Below are 25,812 nucleotides of genomic sequence, written 5' to 3' on the forward strand. Positions count from 1 at the left end.
ATGCCCCGGGGCACCTCCGACACTACCATATACTGTCAAAAAATATTGTATTCTTTAATAGTATTGTACCGTCATCGCGTTAAATACCTACTATCGCCCACTGGTTTTCAGGTTAGTAACCTAAATGAATGTGGTTAGGCAAAAAGTGGTCTTGTGGTCTTCTGTGTACTTATATATTCTTTAGTAATATTGTAACTTACGTAAGTTTATGCATCGATATTATATTGGAATGGTGGGGATGCCACTTCTCTGTTGCACTTCTAGTTCAAATTTTATCCACATCTATCGTTGCAGTTAAATATGCCTTGAGTAAAAAGTATAGGTTTAAAGACAGCCTTAAAGAGATAACCTGACTTGAGATGTACTATGTACGTAGAACATGTCAGTTCATAGTTCGTAGTTTAACGAATTATTGCGTAGAGATATGAAAATTTATCGTATATAATCAAACATCGTTATAATTTGTAAAATGCGTAGATTCAAAATACGCGGTTATATGTGACGATATATTTGAAGTGAGATTATTAATTAAATCAAAATATATTGCGAAAGAAAAACTTTCATATAGATAATAACCTTTACTTTTTAACCAATGTGTAATATGTGTTATGACATTTCTTTGCAATAATTCATGTGTTTAGATGTGTTTTTAACGCATTTGTGAAATCATTAAATCTCACATAAATTGCCTAAATGGCATGAAGTAATAATTACAAAAATATTTAACTTAACGAAAGTCAAAAAATGAATACTTTGTGAAACATATCCAATTAAGCTTATATTTTACGTTTCAAAATGTTTCGAAGTCGTAGTTGGTTTGGAGGGGGACTTTGGAAGCCAAAAAATCCACATTCTCTGGAGCATCTTAAGTATGTAAATCATTTCACTAATCTTTAATTACAATTTAAAGCATTATTTTATGTTTAGGTACCTGTACAATGTTCTGTCAAAGAATCAAACAGTATCTGAACATAATAGAGGTTTATTAGTTGAAACTCTTCGCTCAATAGCTGAGATTTTAATATGGGGTGACCAAAATGACAGTAGTGTCTTTGAGTAAGTGATATCACTTATTATTTAACTCCTTGCACTATGATTTAACACGCAGAGTTGCATGCCATATTCAGTGTTATATTTCTTGCTTCTTACGTTTAGACCATAAAGCGTATCATAAGTCTTACATGTCATTATAGTGTAAACAGTTAATCCGATATTCTGCTTAATTTTATAAATTAAATGAAACTGAAATATGAATATTAATTTGTACATATTGTATATAGCTTCTTTTTGGAGAAGAACATGCTTTCATTTTTCTTGCGTATCATGAAACAGAAATGTGGAAGCTACGTATGTGTTCAATTACTTCAGACGCTCAATATATTATTTGAAAATATACGCAATGAAACATCTTTGTGTAAGTCATTTTTAATATAGACTATTTTAATAATTTAGTCGATTTTTATCATTTATCTTATGTTTATATAATATTTTTAGATTACCTGTTAAGTAATAACCATGTAAATAGTATCATTGTGCACAAATTTGACTTCAGCGATGAGGAGGTAATGGCATATTACATCAGTTTCTTAAAAACGTTGAGCTTGAAGTTAAATACTCATACCATCCATTTCTTCTATAATGAGGTAAACGAGGTACACGTAATAAGCCTCTATGTTCTTATTTCATTTCTCATTTAATTAAATTAATTTAAATATAATTTAAAACCAATGCTTATGTGTGTGTGTATATATATATATAAAATATATACTTTACTTTTGTTATTTTGCACAATTTAAATGACATTTATTATACAAACACTGTCTTTTATATGAGAATATTTTGTAATTTAACATTTTTATTAGCATACCAATGACTTTCCACTATATACGGAAGCTATTAAGTTTTTCAATCATTCTGAGGGTATGGTTCGTATAGCAGTAAGAACTCTGACTTTAAATGTATATCGCGTGGAAGATGCATCTATGCTGGCATTTATAAGAGATCGCACAGCAGCACCTTATTTCAGTAATCTTGTATGGTTTATTGGTAATCATATTATAGAATTGGATACATGTGTCCGAAATGATGCAGAGTAAGTTCTATTGTAATATTTTATATTTTCATATACATATATGGTAATAATGCTGCAATGAATGAATAGAATAAAGAAAGTATATACGTTTTACTATTTGTTATAGTCATCAAAGTCAAAATAGATTATCAGATTTGGTGGCAGAACACTTGGATCATTTGCATTATTTAAATGACATACTTTGCTTAAATATACCAGATCTTAACAAGGTACTCTCGGAACATCTGTTGCATAAATTACTAGTTCCGCTCTATGTATATTCTTTAATGAAACGAAAAGATCTTTGTCAAAATCAGGTAAACTATATAATATGCAATATTTTACATTCATCAATAGATATTTAATATTAATAACTTTTTAATTGTTAGGATGAACGAAAATATGTCAGTGTAGTTGTGGCATTATTCTTACTTTCCCAAGTTTTTTTGATTGTTTCTCACGGACCTCTTGTATATACTTTAGCAGCTGTGATACTCAAATCTGATTTGAGCACGATTCAGATAGGAGTAAGCAAAGTAATTGAAACATTTAGCGAAATATCATTAAATAAATCAATAGAATTTTCACAGCCAACAGAAACATTAGAAAAATCCTTAGAAAATCTAAACGAATCATCAACCATATCAGAAAGTCCTAATGAAAATGATAATAATGTAGAATCTACAAATAAGACTAGAGAAACTATGAGTGGAAAAATACAAGATTTAAGTAAACCTAGTACATCACGTGCTCATGTATTTTCCTGTGATAATACAGATATTAAGAGCTCTAAACAATTAGATATAAACGTTCCTGAAGAACTAGGAGGTATAAAACATTTGAATGTAACCGATGAAGAAAAAGAACGTTTGGCATTAGAGAGTCCATTAACACAGAGTCAAATACAACATAATGCTCTTGAATTATTATCAAAGAAACCGTTTTTAGAAACTATATTGAATTCCTTATTTTGTACAGAAAATGATTATGCTGCATTATTTGGATTGTGTTTACTTTATGCATTAGCTAATAATCAGGTAATAAATATATAAATATAAAAATTTCACATAACAAATGTGAAAATCTTTATGTAGTAATTTAATAATTCTATTTATAAGGGTATAAATCATGAAACACTGGATTTAGTATTATCTCCTTCACAGAATGTAGAAACAAAGAATTGGTATAATGATATATTAATAGATAGATTAATTCATATAATCACTTTAAGTTGTCAGACAAGTAAGTCGTACAATCAAATACAATTATCATTTAAAATGGATATTTATATTTTTACGATTACGTTAATTGATAATAATATTTTTATTGTTAGATGCTAAAGTGAGACTTGTAACGTTGGAATTAACTATCAAATTATTGACACAGTTAGTTTTATCAGAAGGACAGAGTCTTTTAAAAGATTCACATTTAGCAGCAATCGAAACAGCAAAAGAACAAAGTACAGCACTTTTGAGAAACTTCTACAAGGTGTGTAATTAAACATAGATATATTACAATTATGCAATTACTGAAATATTTTCATAAAATTTATTAGAGTGAAGAGATATTCTTAGATATGTTTGAAGACGAATATAACGAAATTCAAAAACGACCTTTAAATGTTGAATGGTTGATGATGGACAGTAATATTTTATTACCTCCTACGGGTACCCCAATGACTGGTATTGAATTTAGCAAACGATTACCATGTGGTGAAGTAAGTATTCTATTAAATTGCAAATTTAGAAAAAAATATCTATGACCATACTGTATTCTAATTACATATATATAGGTGGAAAGAGCACGTCGTGCAATTAGAGTATTTTTCTTAATCCGTGAATTATCTTTGACTGTTAATATGGAAGAAGAAACACAGTTACCCTTAACAAATCCAGATAATTGTGTACAACTTACCAACGTACTCGATCTAAGTAAAAGTTATTTCCTTTCTTTGAAAAAATTAGTATCTAAATGTAAACTAAATGATTATAGTATGTAATAATTAAGAAGAATTCTTATAGAATGAATATTGTTAAATAATGAAAATATATTTTTGTAATCTATAAAACATGTTTTAATTCTGATAACTGTTACAGATAACAGTGACTTAATAGCATGTACAGTTGTATGGAAAGATGGACAAAAAATTCATTGGTTTTTGGTCATTGATGTTACACAATTAATTCTAGTTGAACCTGACACTACCAAACTTGGGTGGGGTGTAGCAAAAATAGTAGGCTTTTTACAGGATATTGAAGTGACGGGTGACAATGATGACTCCAGATGTTTACATTTAACCATATACAAACCTCTGAGAAATAGCACAGGCAATAGAGTTCCATTACTATCAGCTAAATTTATCTTCGATGATCACATTAGATGTATGGCTGCAAAACAAAGGTATTGTATAAAATACTTGGCACCTTAATGTCTACATGTGAAACCTATTATAAAATTCTTTTATGATATAGGCTAACAAAAGGAAGAATAAAAGCACGACAGAAAAAGATAAATCAAATTGCTAGATTACTGGGCATGCCAACAAGTATACCGCATTCGTCTACTCCACCAAACTTTGCTTTACGTAATATGCGACACGACCGTAAGAATATTATGTTATTATTAAATTTGATTATTTGGAATATCCTTATTTGTAATATTTATAATCTTAGGATATGGACGTGGACAAAGGCAGAAGGATCAACCAAGACCAATGTTTACGGTAAATAAAGTTCCGGGATTCGCGGCACAAATGCGCAGAGAACATGTTTTTAAACCTGTTCTTGGTCTTCCGTCATCTAGTTTTAAGCGTGTTGATAATAACTCTAATGAGAAGATTCATGAAAATGGTTTACGATCTAGAGATAGTTCTCCAAAAATGCCACGCCCGCGTAGTGAAGAGATACCTCTTGAAGATATGCGTAATCGTAAAACATCTTTGACGTCTAATGGAGCGAGTGCATCTCACATATGTTTAGAGAAGAAAGATAGTTGTAATTCTGGTAGTTCATCTAATAGTGAACCTACATCTATAACTAGAAAACGTTCTGAAGAAACATCGTTTACTTCTCCTCAAACTCAAGAAGTCAAACCACGTAGAAAGGGTCAAGTGGAGACAGTATGATTATATAAGAATAGAATTATTTTTAAAAAGTAGAAAAGGGAAAATTTTTGTTAGGGAGTTGATGAAAGAAGAAAGATGTATATACATTTTTGAAATAGAAACAAAGTCCTCTATCAATTTAACGTGTTACTATTTATATGTCGTTTGAATTTTTCAAAACTATGTTTTTTCACAGTATTTGTTAACTAATATTACAGGTAATTATTACTGCCTTTCTCTGTATAATTACATACTTTGTCATTTGCAGTTACGAAATGATCACTTGTATATAAAATAATACATTCGCGTTAAATTCTAATAAATGTTTAACATATTGTGATAAATTTTTCCTTTAGGTAATTACATATTTTGTGTAGATACTTTTTATTCTTTATACAAATATTATATCTGTTTTTTAAATGTGGACACTAATTCAATAGTACACAAATTATTGAGTAATGTTTCTTACAATGATTTAATGTATATATGTTTTATAATCTAGGATAAAAGTAATTTAAATTATTTAAAATATTATTTATGTATTAAACATGCTTTACATTCAATATTTATATGGCTCCTTTGACAATTAACAGATTATGTGTTTTGCACAACAAACAAATTATTCATTCAATGCATAACATTTATCTTAGATATTTACTTTTTAATGCAATAATATTATATTCGCTTTTTTAAAATAATGTGAGAAACTTTAATACTTGCTAACATTATTATCGTAATTTAATTTTTTTTCCTTACAGGTTTAGGATTACATCTATTTTCAACGAGTGTATGTATAGTGCCATTTTTTGTAAATTATATTAAATTTGGTATTTAAAACAGAAATCGAATATTGTAAATAAACATATTTAAGAACGATATTAGAATGATATTTTCTAATTTCTTTAAGAAACTATAAATTCTGTTAAATGCATTTGTAATAATGATATAATCTAATGTCCATTTCGACTTTTAGTCAAAAGAAATAAGTTCTGCTGTTTCAGGCTTTGGTTCCTCCTTTGCTTGAACGTTTTCTGTTACTGAGGGAGCTGAATTTTGAGGAAATGTAAATTGTTGGCCTTGGGTAGCAGGAATTTGCGTCATCCCTTGCATATTTAAATTAGGTCCAGTAGGACCTTGTAAAGATTGATTTGATGGAACCATTCCAGTACTACTTCCAGCAGAAACTTGTATAGTTGTTCTCTGAGATGGAATAATAGTAGAAACATGTTGTGGTACTGGAGCTCCTTGCGGAATAGGTATACCAATAGGTTGTGGTCCAATTTGTTGTGGAAGTACAACTTGTCCAGGTGGACCGTGTGTTGTTGGAGCTATTTGTCTTGGTGATGCGGGTATATTATTAGGTGGTACTGATTGAGACATACCTATCTGATTTGGTAAACCCGACATTTGTGAACTGTGAGGTCCTTGTTGTGGCATATGACTTGGTGGTACTTGTGTCACTGGAATATGACTAGCAGTACCTTGTTGAGCAGGACCTATCTGATGACCAGTTGGTTGCTGAAGTTGCGTTATAGGATTTGTCACTTGAGGAATCTGTAATAAAAAAGTAATAAAAAGACAATTACATAATTCTTTGTTATTTATTTAAGAAACGTGAAATTATTGTTTATATACTTACCATTCCAGTATTTGTAATTACAACTCTACCTACATTATCTCGTGATTGAACTGTTGAATCAGTTGCAGATGATTCTGGATTAGTTATTGTACCCATTAAATGTGGAGGTAGAGAACCTATTGGTGGCATGTAACCTTGAATAGGATATTGCCCCATTGAATGCTGCCCGTACATGTAAACACCCTGATCTGTTGGAGACATAGGATTATAATTTGATCCAGGTCCTTGATATTGCATCTGACGAACTGGAGACCCTTGAGAATGACCCATATATCCTGGCATACCTTGATAACCACCTAAAAAAAAAAAGACAAAATTAATAAAAAATATATTGAACGTAACTAAAAAAATAAATCAAATAATTCTAATTTTAATAAAATAAATAATGTTAAAAGATTTACTCATAATATATTGCTGTTTTTGTTGCTCTTGTCTCATTTGCATTTCTCTTTCTTGTTCTTGGATTTTTTGTAAAGCTAATTGTCGTTGATATTGTAAATAATCTTGTTTCTTTTTTCGCATAATTGCTAATTTCATTGCCATTAACATCTGCCGTTGTCTTTCAGCTTCCTCTGCTTGTCTACGCAATTTCTCTCTATGTTCATCTCGTAAAGCATCTAATGCAGCTCTAGCGTCTTTAATTTGTGTTAACTTGTCCTGTAGTCCTTCATAATATACTCTACTATCATCTTGTTCTTGAATATATGTCAATAGTCTATTAAAGCAAAATTATAAATTAATTCTGAATAATAACGGGTATATATTTGAAGTCTTTAAAAAGTTATATTATTTGTATAATACCTTGAATGCATACGAGTAATATTGAGAAATAAATTTTGTACAGAACTGTCAGAAGTAATAGGTCTTCCTCTAGAAGAATTACTCTTCATTCTATTTACAAAAATTTCAACTTGAGATCTTAAAGCATTGACAAATTCTTCCATTTCTATATCAACTTCTCCATTTTGCTGTTTAACGATAACAACTTTTTGAGGCATCGGACTGTTTATATTAGGTGCAGAAGGACTTGTTACATCCGTTCTCGCACTGTGCTCTTCTATTGCTGTTTGTCTTTGCTCCCAGTATCTTCGATTTAAATATTTTGCTAGTTCAGGATCAATTTCATCTTCATCTTGAATTCGAGATGGACTTGGTCCCTATATAATAAAAATATCAAATAAAATTATTAATATAATAATAGACATGCGATATGTAATTTAATAACTATGATAAACTAACTGGAGATGGAGGAGGTGAATATGTTGTTCTAGATACAGAGACAGTGTTAGATTTCAAAGCATTCGTCGCGCGTTTCTTTTCTTTCTCCTTTTGTTCTGCTTCACTTTGACTTAAAGCTATAGCCAATTGTAAATCTTCTTCTTCTCGAATTTCATCCTCCGTTTTTCTAGGAGGAACCTAAAATAATATTTGCATGTTAGTTTAAATGAAATAATTGATTATTCGTTTTTCTTTACCTGTTGTTGTTGAGCCAAGGAACTGCTCAAATATTCAGCTGGTAAATCAGTTTCTTTTGAATGGGTAGTAGAAGGTCTAAATAAATAAAATATTTATTAGATTACACAAATAATATAATAATAATACATATATTGAGAAAGAAAAATTGTACTAACTTATTAATTTGTTCAAAGCATGCTTGACATACTCTTACTTCTTTTTCAAATCCAATTTTAGGTAATGTAGAAACTTTGTTCGAGCACTGACCACAAAATACTTGACCACATGCTCTACAGTGGTGTTTTCGTTGAAGAAGGCTAAATCCTACACGACAGCGATGACAATCATTACCATCTGTCCACTCAGGAGCAGTATCAGCCGTAAACATTGCTTCGCTTTCTTTTAAAGGAGGAAATTTATAACCTTCATTTTTCATAATATTTAATGTGTCCTAAAAATGCCATAAACATACAATAATTTTATTCAATATACCATAAATATTACAAAAAATTATATCTTACCTGTACTGCTCTATATTTAAGATTATTTCGAAACGCAAATGCCAAAGCTTGTATTAATTCTAATATTTTTTGTCTAACGTGTTCATGAGTTGATGTTTTTACTAATTCTTTAAGTTGTTCCATATATTGTTTAGTAGCAATTTCATCTTGGATGCGAGATCCACAATTTTTAATGCAAGATTCTAATACCTGTCCAATGATACGTGATGCAATATTAATAGAAATTTTTAATAATACATGAAATAATAGATATATTTCAAAAATTTATAAACTTACTAGCAGAGCATACGAAGCTACATGTGGATTAGGATTGGTTAATTTCTTTTTTATAGCAGCAAGTGCTTGTTTTGGTCTGTAAATAAAATAGAATACTAAATACTTTTAATGAGATAATGATATTTACAGTTATTACAATATGGCCGTATTAATAGTAAAATAAACTATGGAGGAAGACAATTGGCTTATCATTAGTCAAGAATGTATGACTAATCTAGGTTCGAATATATACATATGATGGATATATATATATATATACATATACATATAAACTTACTAAATATTAAAATTCATACAGGTTAACTTTAAATTATATTAGGAATATTGAAAAGTGTAAAATCAACTCACTGAACATCGCTTTGACGTATTAAGTCACAAATTTGTAGAATAGTGGGCCAGTCAGGTTCGAGTTGAAGTTGACTCGTGGCTTTATCTATAGTTAAATAATATATAAAAAGATAATTATAAACGAACGGTGTCCGACATTTTGTGAGTATTAGTGGAACAAAAAAAGTGGAATTTACCCAATAATCTGTCGAAATTTGTAGCACGAAACATAGTGCACTTTCTTAAAGATTTATTTTCCTTTGTTTAAGCTAAATTTCGTAATTTACTTTTCAATATTAACTTTGTTACAAATTACACAGCAGCTTTACACAGTTTTAATAATAACTTCGCTTTTAAACACTTTTTTCACAGTTTTTTTCAGTATATGAGGATCCCAAAGCTTAATGTAAAAGATTGCCTACGACTTTAATTTTGCACCGAGATAGGCAGGAGGCGCAGTGATACATCTGTGTGATTTCCTTGTATCAGTGGAGTCATTTTGCGCCATCTACTTGTGCAGATATTGCTTTAAAATTGTAGATAATATTCTCCATTGCAGTTAAGACATTGCAAAATTTAAATAAGTAAGTATTTTTATACTTATCTCTTAAATAACTAAGGAAAATAAGATACACATTACGTCGAAAAACACACATTTTATTTGTGGTAGTTTACGTAGAGATCGAATATAAACATACGAACATCATGTATTCATATTTAATCAAATATTTGTATACTATGCGTCTATATTACTTATAATGATAAATTGAGTTAGAAGTATGAAAATATAAATATGTACAAAGTAAATATAAAAATTAATGAAAATGTTAAATTTTGTTCGTCGTTAAGTTTTTTCTACATTTCAAATATACAAATTCAGTCGCTTTTCAAAAATATTATTCTCGTTTCAAGAGTATATAGATCACTCTTTAAATGAAGATATTCCCTAAACATTTTTTGTTGATTAAACTAATTACCAGATTAATAAATATACATATGATTTACTATGCTATTAAATACAGTCGTGTATTGCATACAAGTCCCGCAACCAAAACCCCGATTATCGTTTATGATCTCTTGTCGAAAATATTCGACACTGTCGTCAATAAAGATTGTACGCCACAATGATGTAAATTATGATCGATGATAATTATTAATTGTTTTATCTAACTAAATTAATTAAGCTATATGAAACTGATTATAATTACAATATATTATCAGTTTCATTGTAGAAATTGGAATGAACGTAAATCGTTTCAAGATGGCTACCGAAGATCTATCGAATATCTATCACGATCTTTGGCAGCCATGTTGACGAAGTCGAATTAATTGTCTCATTCATTTTTACATGCAAAACTTGTAGAATATTCTCACGTGACAAGTTTTACATGTAACCTGAGGGATTCATACTATTCTTGGAAACTTACAAAGGAAGTTTATCATTAGCTAATGGCTTAAAAAAGACGTAATGCTCTTGCAGAAAGATTGACATCTTCGACTGGTAATTGCCATCGACTGTCCCAGAAATCATTCTTCCTAAATGCTAAATGTGTGCACATAGGTAGACGAGTAGCACGTTCACATCTTCTGGAAACCGACCAGTAAATGAAATTCACAGGACACTTGTAAAAATATCCTTGCAAGCTATTTCTGCTATCCCTTTTGCATTTATAAAATGTATTGCTGCAACCCTGCCGATATGGATAATGTCCAACGTCAGGACATAGAGGCTGTGATGAGACTTTTACCTAAAATAAAAGTGCGTTGAATTAATAATTTATTATTAAAACAATTTACTTTTCTTATTTTACTTTATAATTTTTATACATACTGGTGTTATAGAATTTTCTTCCAACTTTCTGTAAAATCTAGCATTAGCACGAAGACCAGTACAACTTTGACTGGCTTCATTTTCAGGGAGACATTGAATCTTCTGCTCGTCAAAAATGGTATTTTCAGGACAACTTAAAACGAGAACCTTGATTTCCATATTACCTTCATTGGTACATTGGTAGAACAAATTGCAATATCGCGGATGCTTGCGGAATCCTGTGGGACAAACAAGAGTTATCTGTTCGTCAGTTAAATTTCCAATAGGGCAAGGTGTCACCATCGAGGGTTCTTTAGTTACAGAAGTCGATTCATCTGATTCGGTAGTCGATTCTTCTCGTTTTTCTGTAGTCGATTCTTGAGATTCTGTAGTGGATTGTTCTTGAGATTCTGTGGTAGATTGTTGTTGGGATTCTGTTGTAGACTGCTCTTGAGATTCAGTTGCTGACTGTTGTTGAGATTCTGTAGTAAATTGTTCTGTTGTTGATTCAGAACTCATAGACGATTCTTCTGTTGATTCTGTCGTTTGTTCAGTGGAACTTGTTGTTGATTCTGTTGTTTGTTCAGTGGAACTTGTTGTTGATTCTGTCATTTGTTCAGTGGAACTTGTTGTTGATTCTGTTGTTTGTTCAGTAGAACTTGTTGTTGATTCTGTCATTTGTTCAGTGGAACTTGTTGTTGATTCTGTTGTTTGTTCAGTGGAACTTGTTGTTGATTCTGTTGTTTGTTCAGTGGAACTTGTTGTTGATTCTGTCATTTGTTCAGTGGAACTTGTTGTTAATTCTGTTGTTTGTTCAGTGGAACTTATTGTTGATTCTGTTGTTTGTTCAGTGGAACTTGTTGTTGATTCTGTTGTTTGTTCAGTGGAACTTGTTGTTGATTCTATTGTTTGTTCAGTGGAACTTGTTGTTGGTTCTGTTAACCCTTCGATCGTTGTCGAAGTGAATGATTCAGTGCTAGACGTAGATGTAATTTCCCCGGAAGACGTTGTTTGTTCCGATGATATCGACGTTGTTTCTGTTGAAGTACCTGTGGTTGTAGATTCTTCCATGGATGTCGTAATTTGCGTTGATATTTCAGTAGAAGTTTGTGTTGTTGAACTTTCAGTCGATGAAGATTCTTGTGTTGCTTCCGATGTCGCAGATTGTGTGGGAGTATCATTACCAGATGGATTTGATGATAAAGTACAATCTCTCGCTGGATAAACTGATTCTGGATAATTACATACGCTTATACTAGGATCGAATATAGTACCCGGTGGGCAATTAAAGTGATAGATGTTAAATCCCTTTCCATTGTCAACGCAACGATAAAATTTGTCACAATACATTGGGTGTGGATAAAATCCTTCTTCGTTACAAACTATTGTTTGATTAATTTTGGATGTCGTACAAGGAGGTACAGATGATTCTGTGGTTGTTTCAGAAGGTGAAACTAACGATTCAGATGGGGAAGATGAAATAGGATATGGAGGTTCGGAAGACGATGAACTTTCAGTAGTTGATCCTGCTGGTAACTGCATATTTTCAGACTTAGTAGTAGAAGTTGCTGGTAAATAAGTTGAGGAGGGTTTCATTGTCACTTGTCCAGGCTTTTCATTAATAATTGATGTTGTCTCACTAGAACCAGTAGTTGAGGGAGAACCTTCTCCTGAACCTGTTATTTCGTTATTATTTATCATGCAGGAACTGACTTGCCCAATATGATTACATGTTTGTATACTTTGGTCCCAAGCTGTACCTGGACCGCATTCAAATTCGTATTTTTCAAATCCAGATTGGTGACTGATACATCGATAAAATTTTCTGCAATCATTTGGATTTGGAGAAAAACCTTCTGTAGTACAATCCGACATGCCTAATTGTCCAGTGTTTGATGGAGTAGTACTTGTTTGCTGAGATGTAGTTGCAGATTGATCAACGTTATTTGATTGTGTAGTACTGACGGGAGGTAAATATGAGGCTGACGTAACTTGTGATGTAAATTCGGGGGGATTAGAAGTCATTTGTGTACTAGTAATTATTCCAGAAGTTGAGGGCGGTAAATAAGATGTAGATATCATAGTTGTTGGAGTCATAGTTATTGGAGTCATAGATGATGCCTCATTACTAGTAGTAGTTGTCATTGTAGTGGAAATGACTTGTTGCGGTGTTGTATTTTGCATAGGTTCGTCAGTACTTACTTGAGACTGTCCGCTTGTACTCGGACGATTAGTAGAATCTATTTCGTTGATTGAAGAGTCGGGTGTTGTCATGTCGAAATCGCCATTTTTACAATTTGGTACATTGTATTCATGATTACAGCTTTGTATTCTCGAATCCCAAACAGTTCCAACACCACAATCAAAATCATATTTCATGAATTGGTTGCCATCTTTTACGCATCGATAAAATTTACGACAATTCTGAGGGTCAGGGAAGAATCCTTCTTTGTTACATAAAGCTGTACTATCTGATATAACAGGAGTATCAGACATGCCAAGGCTTTCAGAAGTTTCTGAAGAATCAGTTGTGCCAGATGTATTTTGATCATTAGAAGTACCAGTCGTTCCAACAGTTTCAGTAGTACTAGAAGTGTCAAGAGATACTGATGTTCCAAGACTACTAGATGAGCCAGGTGTTTCTGATGTTTCTTGTTCTTCCGGTCTAGTAGTTACCAAAGTTGTAGTTGTATCTACTGTAGTTGTTCCTGGAGGTAGATACGAAACAGATGTACTAGCAAGTGTTGTACCTTGGATAGGTCTGCTTGAATTTATTTCAGATTCTTCACTGGAGCTTGGGAAATAAGAAGAATTTATTTCGTTTGCAGAAGAATCAGGTGTTGTCATTTCAACATCGAGTCCACTTCTACAATTTGGTACGTTGTAAGCGTGATTACAACTTTGAATATTGGAATCCCAGACAGTTCCTACACCACATTCAAAATCATATCTTATAAATATGTTGCCATCTTTTACACATCGATAGAATTTATGACAACTACGAGGATCAGGGAAAAATCCTTCTTCATTACATGAACCTGAAGAGTTCGATATAACAGAGGAATCAGTAGTGCTTAGGATGCCAAGAGTTTCTGTAGTATCTGAAGTTCCTGAAGTTCCAGATGTGGAACTACCAGGAAAGTCAAGAGATCCAGGATATCCAGATGATCCCGAAGTACCAGGAGATCCAGGAGAGACCGAGGATCCTGGATATCCAGGTGATCCAGGGTAGCCTTGTGAAATAGGAAAGCCTGGGGATCCAGGAGATCCAGGAGAACCAGGAGATCCAGGAGAACCAGGAGATCCAGGAGAGCCCGGAGATCCAGGAGAGCCCGGAGATCCTGGATATCCAGGTGATCCGGGGTAGCCTTGTGAAACAGGAGAGCCTGGGGATCCAGGAGATCCAGGTGAACCAGAAGATCCAGGTGAACCAGGAGATCCAGGAGAGACCGGGGATCCAGGGGAACCAGGTGTTCCGGAGGAGCCAGAAGTTTCAGGGGGAACTAGTGTTGTTGGAATTTTTGTTGTTTCTGGTTCTTCTGGTTTATTAGTAATCAATGTTGTAATAGTATCTGTCACAGGTGTTTCCGGTGGAAGATAAGATGGTGATGTATTTTCAGAAGAAGTGCTCGGAATAGGAAAGCTTGTGCTTACTTCAGACTGTTCGCTTGGGCTTGAAGGACTAAATGAATCTATTTCGTTTAAAGAAGTATCAGGCATGGTTATAACAGTAGTACAATTCGGAACGTTGTACTCATGATTACAACTTTGTATAGTGGAATCCCAAACTGTTCCAATACCACACTCAAATTCGTATTTAATTAATGCATTGCCATCTTTTACACATCTGTAGAATCTACGGCAATCATGCTGATACGGAAAAAATCCTTCTTTCTTACATACATCTGAAGTACTTGATATAGTCATGGCTCCAGTAGTGACAGATGTGCTTGTTGACCAAATAGTATCTGTAGTTAAAGAAGATTCCGAGGTAGTTGGTGTGTCAGAAGAATCGGGGTATCCAGAAGAGCCCGGAGATCCAGGTGATCCAGGGTAGCCTTGTGATCCTGGAGAACCAGGGGATCCAGAAGAGCCTGGAGTTCCAGGAAAGCCCGGAGTTCCAGGAGAGCCCGGAGTTCCAGGAGAGCCCGGAGTTCCAGGAGAGCCTGGAGATCCAGGAGAGCCAGGAGAACCCGGAGATCCAGGAGAGCCAGGAGAACCCGGAGATCCCGGAGAACCCGGAGATCCCGGAGAACCCGGAGATCCCGGAGAACCCGGAGATCCCGGAGAACCCGGAGATCCCGGAGAACCCGGAGATCCCGGAGAACCCGGAGATCCCGGAGAACCCGGAGATCCCGGAGAACCCGGAGATCCCGGAGAACCCGGAGATCCAGGAGATCCAGAAGATCCAGGAGAGCCAGGAGATCCAGGAGAACCCGGAGATCCAGGAGAACCCGGAGATCCAGGGTAACCTTGTGATCCAGGAGAGCCTGGAGAGCTCGGAGAACCCGGAGATCCAGGGTAACCTTGTGATTCAGGAGAGCCTGGAGAGCTCGGAGATCCTGGAGAGCTCGGAGATCCTGGAAAGCCTTGTGAACCAGTAGAGCCGGGTGAACCAGTAGAGCCGGGTGAACCAGTAGAGCCGGGTGAACCAGGAGAGCCCGGAGATCCAGGAGAACTCGGAGATCCAGGAGATCCAGGGAAGCCTTGTGATCCAGGAGAGCCGGGTGAACCAGGAGAGCCGGGTGAACCAGGAGAGCCCGGTGAACCAGGAGAGCCCGGAGAGCCAGGAGAACCCGGAGATCCAGGATATCCAGGATAGCCCTGTGATTCCGGAGAGCCAGACGTAGGTGATTCACTCTCAGTACTACTCTTACAATTTGCTACGTTGTAATCGTGATTACAACTCTCAATATTAGCATCCCAAGCAGTTCCCACGCTACATTCAAATTCATACTTTATGAATGCATTTGCATCTTTTACACATCTAAAGAACTTTCGGCAATTGCGGGGATCAGAGAAGAATCCTTCTTTGTAACATGAGCCTGACATATTCGGATCGGTAGAGTTGTTAGCATTGCTAGATGTTCCAGACGTATTAGAATTTTCAGGCTTTCCTTGCGTTTCAAGAGAGCCAGGAGATCCAGGAGATCCAAGTGCGTCTGGTGTTTCGGGATATCCAGGAGTTCCAGAAGAGCTCGGGTATCCAGGTGATCCTGGTGGTTTAGGAGAACTATTATATCCAGGAGTACCCGGAGATCCAGGAGAACCCGGAGATCCAGGAGAGCCCGGATATCCAGGAGAGCCCGGATATCCAGAAGTGCCCGGATATCCAGAAGAGGCGGGAGATCCAGGAGAGCCCGGAGATCCAGGAGAGCCCGGATATCCAGGAGATCCCGGATATCCAGAAGTGCCCGGATATCCAGGAGAGCCGGGAAATCCAGGAGAGCCGGGAGATCCAGGAGAGCCCGGAGATCCAGGAGAGCCCGGAGAGCCAGGAGAGCCCGGAGAGCCAGGAGAGCCCATAGATCCAGGAGAGCCCGGATATCCAGGAGAGCCCATAGATCCAGGAGAGCCCGGATATCCAGGAGAGCCCGGATATCCAGGAGAGCCCGGATATCCAGGCGAGCCCGGATATCCAGAAGTGCCCGGATATTCAGGAGAGCCGGGAGATCCAGGAGAGCCCGGAGATCCAGGAGAGCCCGGATATCCAGGAGAGCCCGGATATCCAGGAGAGCCGGGAGATCCAGGAGAGCCGGGAGATCCAGGAGAGCCGGGAGATCCAGGAGAACCCGGAGATCCAGGAGAACCCGGAGATCCAGGAGAGCCCGGAGTTCCAGGAGAGCCTGGAGATCCAGGAGAGCCCGGAGATCCAGGAGAGCCCGGAGATCCAGAAGAGCCCGGAGAGCCAGGAGAGCCAGGAGAGCCCGGAGATCCAGAAGAGCCCGGAGAGCCAGGAGAGCCAGGAGAGCCCGGAGAGCCAGTAGAGCCCGGAGAGCCAGGAGAGCCAGAAGAACCCTGAGATCCAGGAGAGCCCGGATATCCTGGGAAGCCTTGTGATCCATGAGATCCAGGAGAGCCTGGAGATCCAGGAGAACCCGGGGATCCAGGTGAACCCGGAGATCCAGGAGAACCCGGGGATCCAGGTAAACCAGGGGATCCTGATGTTCCTGGATTTCCTGAAGTCCCGGGAGTACCTGCTGTTCCTACATCACCATTCCAGTTTCCTCCACTGCTACCTGTATCACCATTCCAGTTTCCTCCACTGCTACCTGTATCACCATTCCATTGTCCTTCATTGTCTCCTTTATCTCCATTCCATTGTATTTCATTATCTCCTACATCGCCATTCCATTGTCCGCTATCGCTAGTTCCATCTTGTAAACTTTGTCGACAGTCATCTCTCGAAACTGCTGAAGCATAGTTGCACGCTTCTATCTTTGGATCCCAAACTGTTCCTACTCCGCAAATAAATTCATATTTTCGAAATGCGCCAGTACCTTCATTTACGCATCTATAAAATTTTCTGCAGTCTTGTGGATCGGATAAATATCCATCTGTAGTACATTGTACTCTTTCTTTGTCAGTCATTTCACTTTGATTCGATCCAGATATTGTCGTTGGTTGATTACTTGTTGAAAACTCGTTACTAATTTCTGCTCTTTTTGTGGTCGTCAAAATTTGGATAGTAGTTGTAGGCTGTGTTGTAGTTATTGTTATTGGTAAATTAGTTCCAATCGTTGTTTTCATTGTTGTCGTAAATTGAGAATAAGGTGGATATGAATCTGTACTGGGATTTTGAATACCAGAAACAATTTCATTCTCAAATCCACCACATTCCGGTCGTCCACTGTCATTTGGATTTGTACATATGTCTCCTTTTTCTTTTGAGAATACTGTGCCAGTTCCACATTTGAACTTGTACATCGTTAAAGGACTACCATTGCCCCAATCAACGCATCTGTAGTAAACATTGCAGTCACGTGGATCAGAATGATAACCTTCTTCTTTACAGATGAAAGGAGTAATACTCTGTCTGTACTGATCTTCATAAATTTCATAGTGTTCTGAAACAAAATACTTGCATTATTTGATCGTTTCAAATTTAATAGAATTTTTCAAATATCTTTAATGTTTTATCTTTCCATACAAATAATTTTACATTAAAACGATTCGATTATTTATAACTCTAAAGTTTTAGAACTTTGACATTTACTTTTTGTTTAGTTTTCGAATAATACATTATAGTATTATTTCTGAAAAAGTTCAATAAAAGAACAGAACTATGATTATCTCTTGAAAGTTTTATTGAGAACTCAGGATCTATGTTCTGCGGAAATAGATTAGATAGAATCGACACGGCACGTTAGCACCTTTCTTGTATCCAGTAGCTGAGGCATGCTGGATGCAATGCGCATTTTTCGCGTCTTCACCATACACCAAGGTTGTGCGTCTCGGATGGAACCAGTTTGACGGCAAGAGTAACAACAACAACAGTGGCGATCAAGACGAGTAAAGGCAAAAATAGTAGGCAACCTCGCTTGTGTTCAGCACCCATCTCACGTGTAACCCATCCAGGGCCGTAATTGGACATAGGTACTCAACGAACGAGTCTTCTTCTTTGTAATAGCAAAATAAGAACCCTTAATGTAGGTCCAGTGATTAAAGGTTCAAGCCGAAATCCTTAATTTAAATTCATCGAAGTTCGGACAATATTTTAACGCCTCGTTTAAAACAATTTGCATTCACAAAGAAGAAGGCTCGGTATTTTTCATTCTCTCTAAAGCGTTAAATTTATAATATAATACGTTGGCACGGTAATAGTTATAATAATTCTCAAAGATCGATTTATGTGTCAAGAATGATCCCTAAACGATTTCTATTTAAAAAGATAGATATTAATGATATGTTCAATATCTCACCTGCTTCTACAAATGTTTTCAGGATCAGAGCTATCAAAATATGTAGAATTTGCCGTTTCGTCCACATTTTTTCTGATGAGATCGAGCCTAAAACAAAAAGATTAAGAAATTGGTTACCGTTTTTGAATGGATGTGCTGTTAAGCGGAAAGGCTCGGACGTGATATGTTAGTCATTCATTTGGTCGAGTTTTTTTTCTAGGACGCTAGGTAAGAATTTCCTTAAATAAGAATTTTACATAAAGAACTCTAGCGATAAGCATAAATACAGTTACTTCTGCGTTCCGATTGGCAAGTTTCCAAGAAAAAGAAGCTTCTCTCTTGCGCTAAACGACATTGCCAGTCGAAGGATTCTAACTGTTGACTTGCGTGACCTTGTAAGTTGCCAGAATAATTCACTCGCATATCATCGACCATGCTGCTGATCGGCTGAATCACGATTCGAAGTATCGAAGTGGTAATCCCAGTGAATTATTTCGTGCCTCGTATTTTGAAATGTACGCGGTGGACCGCGTGCGCGATCGTCAAATAACCATTTGAATAAATCATTGACATTATCTGCGTGTACAGTTATACAAATACCTATTGGACCTATTCGTGCTGATTTCTGGACACTCCTACTTAATAAAAATCATAAGTCTGAAGATAAATGATCCTCCGCGCGGAGAGATCCTGTTTGAATAATGTAAAGACATTGCTCGACGAGCTTTCGAAGATTGAATTTCGTCTTAGCTAGTTGATAAAATGTTATTCGCCTGATCGAAATATCATCAATTCAAATTTACAAGAAAACTTTTTACTGCTTTGCCCCCGAGGCAAATCTCAACGAGATCCGATCACGTTCTTAACGATCTCTCGATCTCGTTAATGAACGTTTCTCCGAAATTCCTGCTGCGATCGGCAGGAGCACGTACCTTTAGCAAGCACGAATTTTATTCTGATGCAAGTATCAACGGCGATATCGTGCACGTGAACTCCGAGTCCGCAATTCTTGTTGTTTATCGAGATGGAAGTTACAGGAATGGTTCACCACCCCCGTATTTCCTTCTTGATTCACGATCTGCATCGGTACAACGGAAGAAATGAGAGACATGTCACTTGTAACACATCATTGGCGATTATCTAAAAATTCCTTTTAAACCACTTAAAAACTATTTTGTCTTTAATATGTTTTAATTATATATATATATAAATTATAATAAATCATAATACACGATTTGAATTTAAATAAAAAACATGTAAGTGTATAGAAGTAATATTTCCTTTTATATTACATCATTTCAATTTGTCAATTATTAAATGCAAATTTTGTTATTTCATGAAGAGTGATATTAATTGATTATTATTGTTCATAGAAACGGGCTTTTATTATTTGAACTAATTCAAGATTAAAGCTATAATATTTCGATTAGCAAAAGATAGGGGCGGGAAAGGAAGGAGCTCGCGTGTCTTAGTAGAAAATATAGCGATCAGAGAGAATCCCTGGGGTCTTTTTCTCTTCTTGTTGAGGTGAATCTCGGTCCAAGTGAAATTAACTACGACATGTCGGTTTGCGGTTCCGAATCCGTAGGATGCAATTTGTTCTCCGTCTCCGTAGGTTGCCGCCAATGCGACTAGTTGCCGCGGGAGATGCAACAGAGTGCACTCGATCTACTGCCATAAATACGCTCGACTATACTAGCGAAGGAACGAGATAAGTCTTGGCAGCATCTTTCTTAACGTATTACAACAATCGTTATCTATGATATCGCCTATACTGTAATACAAAATAATTCTTTAAGTGAAAATACTTCATATATTTTCTAACGAACGAGCATCAAGTTTTATGTCTTGTCTTCTAATTTGATATCGAAAAAGAAAATATACAAAAGTGTAAAAAAAATACTTTTACTGATGGAAGAAAATCATCCAAGATTTAACTTTGTTGTGGTATATTATAATTTTCATTATAAATTTAAAAACTTCACTTGATTTAATTAACATATTAAATAACGAAATGTACTCTATTTTTTTTTATATCTTATTTGTCTTTAGAAATTGGATGTAACTTAATCGTAAGAGTATAAAACCGGTTTTAATTTCGCACTGTCGCTTGCATTCTCTGCCACTTTCGCGAGTATTTCTTGAATAAAGTCTTTCATAAAATTACATTTGTTATTTGGCACAGAATTCATTCTTAACGTAACCGTGACATTGGAAAGTGGTAATAGTATCTTGTAAACCGGTTCTAGATTCTATGTGTGCATACACATGTAGATTCTAATTCCTATAACGTCTTCTTTTCTTTCTTTTCAGCTTTACTTTCTTATGTAATAAGAGAACGAGGCGCTACTGTATACATAGAATATTTTGAGATTATTGTTTTTCATCTATGTATGCAGGAAAATGATTGCATCTATGTAAACAATGACTCGAATAAACGAGGATCTGAACATCCTATTTACATTTTTCTTTTCTATCGCAATGTCCGTTCTATCTAACGATCTTTAAATCTTATGATAAAAGAAAAATATCTAATAAATACAATTATATACTATATAAAAAAATAATTTCCGATTCTCTAAGATTCTATAAGAAAGAAAAAGAAAAATGAAGAAAATTAATAAGAAGCTTTGATTTTTATTATACAATTCGATATATATATAAAGTTATTCCAAATTCTCTAAGGTGTCATAAAAAACAAAATAAATCAGAAGTTTTAAGGAAGTGTCTTTCTTGGGTTGGTCTTATTAACTAAAGTATTCGAGAGGAAAGTCGATATATCAATCGAGGGTACAAGGAACAAGGATGGAACGACCAGGATAAGGACCGTGCAATACGAGAAAGAGAGTGAAAGAGGAGCCGGTTAAAAGGACTCGAAAAGAAGAAGGCCGTGCAACCTCGTTCTCTTCTGATTTTACCTTAAGATTGGGATGAAGGAACGAACTCAGAGATTGTGGGAGCGCGCTGACGTAATCCAAGAATGCAAATTCAACGGTGTTTCCTGTAACATACTCAAGTTAGAGAGAAGGAGAAAGAAGGATCCAAGGTTTTAACGACATTGCCATCGGCTCGAAGGTTCAATGTCAATGCTAATTCGCAAACTACTTTTACTTCGTTTGACAATTCTATTCGAGACTTGAAAATAAAAAAATGGTATTTCTCCTTTTTCCCTTTACAATCTTGTCTACATACTTCTACCTACGCGAATTCTTTTCTTTTTTGCCTAACACGTTATGCAAGAAAGTAATGCAATGCTTTAGAACGAAAAGTTAGGAAATAAGATCGAAAAAAACATTTTTATGAACAATGGCATAACTTAAGAGAATGCGGATTTATGTTTTATTGAAGTATTAGGTATTTTAGTGAAAAGGTTGATAAAACAATCGTTAAAGTATTCAATGTCATTAAATGATTTTTATTGTTAATTTTGTACAGGATTTTTGAATATTTGTTTTTTTTTCTTTCGGAATGCCTAACCTTCATGAAATAAAAATAACCAATCGTGAATACAGGTTTAGCGAGTTGTCTAGTTCTGAGTCAATGACACCAGTTGCAACGACGATTGCAAATTACCATTCGCGACTACTGAATTGAACGCAAAAGGAATCTGATTGGTGTGCAACTATCTTACTTTTAGATTCATCGTATCCCTACATTGTCGTTGTATGTAGGATCGTTACTACACTATAACTTGATTATTTTATTCATGATTTTATAAAATTGAGTTTTCGAATTTTCGGATTTAAATACAATAAAGAAAAAAATTTGGATATTGTGCATTCTCTTTGCAAAGAACAATGCACGCGTAGTAGGAAGATTCTCTTTGGGGTTATTTACGAGATCGTGTCCGTGAATCGAGAGTATAATTCGCTTGGGATAATCTCGATTTGTATTCAAGAAACGGAGATCGTATCAACGGGTCTGCGGTTTTCGCGACGCAAAATGTTTCATTCAAGAGTAGGATAGTGCTTCACCCAAATCGCACGGCTCCTCGTGCGAATGTGGGTCGATATTTCGATGATACGTCTTTTTCAATTCGTTTCCATGATAATATGATCTCTCTTGATGGTGTATCTCTAACGGTATTTTTAATATTTCAATGTTAACATAAGCTAAATAAGAATTTTTAAGATAAATGAACTTTTTTTTCAAGTCATTTTTTATCTGATAAAGATAAAATAAAATAATAATAAGTATAAGACTGTAGAAAATTTATGAGCATGGTGTTATTGGACACGCAAAGTATGAAACGATGATCGTACTCCATGATCCTTTGAGCAAGTAATGACAAGTCATGAAGGTATTACACGACTTATTTATAAACCGATTCAGACAGGTCTACCACCTGCCGTTGCGATCGAAAGAACTCGAAGTGGTCTCGAAACGTCTCAAGGACGACATGCTTCTCGCATCTCAACTCTTCTCATGCAATTTACTCGGCCGAGCAACGAGTCTCTCCTATTTTTGTTCCTCGTTATTCGATTTTCCATAGAAACCTTCGTTTTTCTGAACACTTTGGAAAGATTCCACGGATGCTATGTACGGAAGAATAAATCAAAGAATTTCTTTCTTTTTTAAATAATAATGATTGTTACTTAATTACTTAGTTCCTGTTTTATCAATGTTTATTATCGAATCGATTGAGGATAATTTTCATTCGTACGAATAAATTAGAAAGAGAAAGAAAGTGATAAAGGAAAAATGCGGAAGAAATGATGGTAAAGATTTCGAACGACCTTAGTATTCAATTTTTTTATTTTTCGAAATGCACGTCTCTAGGAAGTAATATTTTTATTCTTGTATTCGTTTTTTTTTTCTTCGAAAGATACGACGAAAACGGTGGTACGTATATACATTATTTGCAACGGTGCTCGAAGCATCGTTTTACCTCACAATTATTATCGATAATTGCATACATCTCGGTTGCTCGTAACCCATGATTTACTACTTTCGTGAACCTTCCAAAAGGGAGTTTGTTCTGCCGGAAGGAAAGAAAGAAATTCGGCATCTACCGGGCCATGATTATCAGAATGATTTAATTAACGTCATAAGATCCTTCATCACGTTTTTTATAAGCGGAGTCGTTGACTCAAAACAAAATAAAAAATAAAAAAAGGTTAGTAAGTATTATCATTTTTGAAATGATTATAATATCTCCGTACCCTTCGGAGTCTTCCTAACTTTTAGTTTTCATTCTCCATTTGACCAAGCAAGGATAATATTATAATTCGTTGCTAAAGATCGTTACGAATGATTGCTCACATGATAAAGAATTTTTCTAATTTTCTAAGCCACCAATGTCAGCCACCATCAATGGAAACAAATTTAAATGCCTTCTTCGGTACGTGCATACAGGTAGATATTTATTCACATTTTTTTTCATAAATCGAAACAACGAGGTCGGTGCTCGATTATTTTTATAATCATTTTTGCGAAGGAAAGTTCCATATACGAGTTACTTTGATTTCACGATAATCGCAGGTGAGAAGATATGCATTTCACTCATCAAAAAGTTTTGATATTAGTTAAGATGGAGAGAAAAAAGAAAATAACGCAATAAGCTTTAGTTAGATGTGATAAAAAAGAGAAAGAAAAAAGGTTTTTATCTACAATACGTTCGGCCTCGAATTATATGCAATTATTGGAATCCACCACGTACCGATGCTAAAAATCTATACAATGCTTGATCGAATACGTTTCAGGAAATCTCCATTTATAGGCAGCTGCATTAACTTATCCGCTTTAACGACATTCCCCGCCATTCCATTGAAAATGGGAAAGCATTCGTGAAAAATTGAAATGTTCTTCCACGAATGTGGACAACTGTGTACAACGAAAACAACCGAAACCGGTTAGTGGTTACGATCGTATGTAAATATTATTCGAAATCATATATACCGTTATTTCATATTTTTTATATAATTTCTCGATAGAATTCGATAAAAAAAATTATACATTCATCAGATGCGAATAAAACAAAATTACATTTAACATTGATCAATATTGAACAAAAATATTTTCTCTATTATTTATACGATTTCTACTATAAGCTTACAAAATTGGTATTTGAATTGAATTGATAAGTATTTGAAAGTATATCGATCAACCTAATGTTAGGTATTAGATCCCCGATAGTAAATTCTTGGATCGACACGATCGAATTTACTTGGATCGTGGATCGAGCCTAGCCACAGTGAAACGTGTAAAAATATAAAAGAAAAAAATAAATTGATGAAGAAGCTCAGTCAATTGATTTTTTTTTTAATCAGTATAAATATGTACAGAAGGTCTGATAGAAATTGCAATCGATTGAAGATAGGGGTGCGAAAGTATACAAGGATATGTAGGATCGAGCTTGCGTTCGCGTTTATAATCTAATTGAGATCTATCGAGACTACCTGATGCTGCATGACGATGCGAATCTACGAAGCTTATGGATCGCATTGCATGCAATGCAACTCGGTGCAGTGAACCTAAGATTGTTATGATGGCATGTACGTTGCCATAAGCGCAGCCTTGCCGTTGAAAGTAGCAAGGTCGTTTCTTCTCCCTCTCCGTACTTTTCATCCACTACTCTTTACATCGTGAATGTGTTTCTCCTGCTCTTGTTGACAGTGGCGTCAGATTGGAACTAACTTATCGAAAGAACCTGATATACGTATTTACGATCTAACTTATTTTTCTTTTTCCTCTCCTTTTATTCGATACC

General features: G+C 35.3%; 3 protein-coding genes and 1 long non-coding RNA gene across 7 annotated transcripts; 2 read left to right on the forward strand and 2 right to left on the reverse strand.

Annotated features, from left to right (window-relative positions):
* The first annotated feature begins 301 nt into the window (after window positions 1-301).
* LOC122524670 (protein CLEC16A homolog) lies at window positions 302-5,312 on the forward strand. Of its 3 annotated transcripts, none has more exons than XM_043647045.1 (14): window positions 302-869; window positions 928-1,056; window positions 1,281-1,414; window positions 1,495-1,652; window positions 1,863-2,092; window positions 2,199-2,388; window positions 2,461-3,108; window positions 3,235-3,313; window positions 3,405-3,559; window positions 3,627-3,788; window positions 3,864-4,008; window positions 4,168-4,471; window positions 4,543-4,673; window positions 4,744-5,312. In XM_043647045.1, the coding sequence occupies exons 1-14, from the start codon at window positions 796-798 to the stop codon at window positions 5,193-5,195; spliced, it is 2,991 nt and encodes a 996-aa protein (XP_043502980.1). In that variant the 5' UTR covers window positions 302-795; the 3' UTR covers window positions 5,196-5,312. The 3 variants fall into 3 exon arrangements, with proteins under 3 accessions (XP_043502980.1, XP_043502978.1, XP_043502979.1); XM_043647043.1 differs by having other exon boundaries at window positions 303-869; window positions 3,190-3,313; XM_043647044.1 differs by having other exon boundaries at window positions 304-869; window positions 3,190-3,313; window positions 3,864-4,002.
* A 229-nt stretch (window positions 5,313-5,541) lies between these two features.
* On the reverse strand, window positions 5,542-9,874 carry LOC122524672 (hepatocyte growth factor-regulated tyrosine kinase substrate). Of its 2 annotated transcripts, XM_043647046.1 has the most exons (11): window positions 9,590-9,874; window positions 9,414-9,498; window positions 9,066-9,141; window positions 8,790-8,978; window positions 8,445-8,719; window positions 8,289-8,364; window positions 8,053-8,229; window positions 7,615-7,970; window positions 7,215-7,528; window positions 6,814-7,109; window positions 5,542-6,728 (listed from the first exon to the last, which is right to left on the reverse strand). In XM_043647046.1, exons 1-11 carry the CDS (start codon window positions 9,621-9,623, stop codon window positions 6,144-6,146), a joined length of 2,463 nt encoding a protein of 820 aa, XP_043502981.1. In that variant the 5' UTR covers window positions 9,624-9,874; the 3' UTR covers window positions 5,542-6,143. The 2 variants fall into 2 exon arrangements, with proteins under 2 accessions (XP_043502981.1, XP_043502982.1); XM_043647047.1 differs by lacking the exons at window positions 9,414-9,498; window positions 9,590-9,874 and having other exon boundaries at window positions 8,790-8,983.
* A 972-nt stretch (window positions 9,875-10,846) lies between these two features.
* Window positions 10,847-19,191, reverse strand: LOC122524948 (mucin-12-like). The gene is made up of 6 exons (XM_043647468.1): window positions 19,125-19,191; window positions 18,016-18,269; window positions 16,242-17,901; window positions 14,067-16,085; window positions 11,224-13,952; window positions 10,847-11,140 (listed from the first exon to the last, which is right to left on the reverse strand). The coding sequence occupies exons 1-6, from the start codon at window positions 19,189-19,191 to the stop codon at window positions 10,847-10,849; spliced, it is 7,023 nt and encodes a 2,340-aa protein (XP_043503403.1).
* Window positions 19,192-19,242: 51 nt separating this feature from the next.
* LOC122524809 lies at window positions 19,243-19,678 on the forward strand. The gene is made up of 2 exons (XR_006305633.1): window positions 19,243-19,331; window positions 19,418-19,678. It is a non-coding gene; the product is annotated as an uncharacterized LOC122524809 (long non-coding RNA).
* The last annotated feature ends 6,134 nt before the right edge of the window (window positions 19,679-25,812 follow it).

This window comes from Polistes fuscatus, unplaced genomic scaffold (genome assembly GCF_010416935.1).
Source record: "Polistes fuscatus isolate 324 unplaced genomic scaffold, CU_Pfus_HIC Scaffold8, whole genome shotgun sequence".
NCBI classification, from domain to species: Eukaryota; Metazoa; Arthropoda; class Insecta; order Hymenoptera; family Vespidae; genus Polistes; species Polistes fuscatus.

Coding starts and splice junctions, on each gene's coding strand:
- LOC122524948 (XM_043647468.1), bottom strand. CDS start 19,191: ATGTGGACGAAACGGCAAATTCTACATATTTTGATAGCTCTGATCCTG. Junction 18,270..19,124: donor GAAAACATTTGTAGAAGCAG/GTGAGATATTGA, acceptor ATTTTGTTTCAG/AACACTATGAAATTTATGAA. Junction 11,141..11,223: donor AAGAAAATTCTATAACACCA/GTATGTATAAAA, acceptor CTTTTATTTTAG/GTAAAAGTCTCATCACAGCC.
- LOC122524672 (XM_043647046.1), bottom strand. CDS start 9,623: ATGTTTCGTGCTACAAATTTCGACAGATTATTGG. Junction 8,365..8,444: donor TGCTTTGAACAAATTAATAA/GTTAGTACAATT, acceptor TTATTTATTTAG/ACCTTCTACTACCCATTCAA. Junction 7,529..7,614: donor ATTACTCGTATGCATTCAAG/GTATTATACAAA, acceptor TTGCTTTAATAG/ACTATTGACATATATTCAAG.
- LOC122524670 (XM_043647043.1), top strand. CDS start 796: ATGTTTCGAAGTCGTAGTTGGTTTGGAGGGGGACTTTGGAAGCCAAAA. Junction 1,653..1,862: donor TCTATAATGAGGTAAACGAG/GTACACGTAATA, acceptor CATTTTTATTAG/CATACCAATGACTTTCCACT. Junction 4,674..4,743: donor ACGTAATATGCGACACGACC/GTAAGAATATTA, acceptor TTATAATCTTAG/GATATGGACGTGGACAAAGG.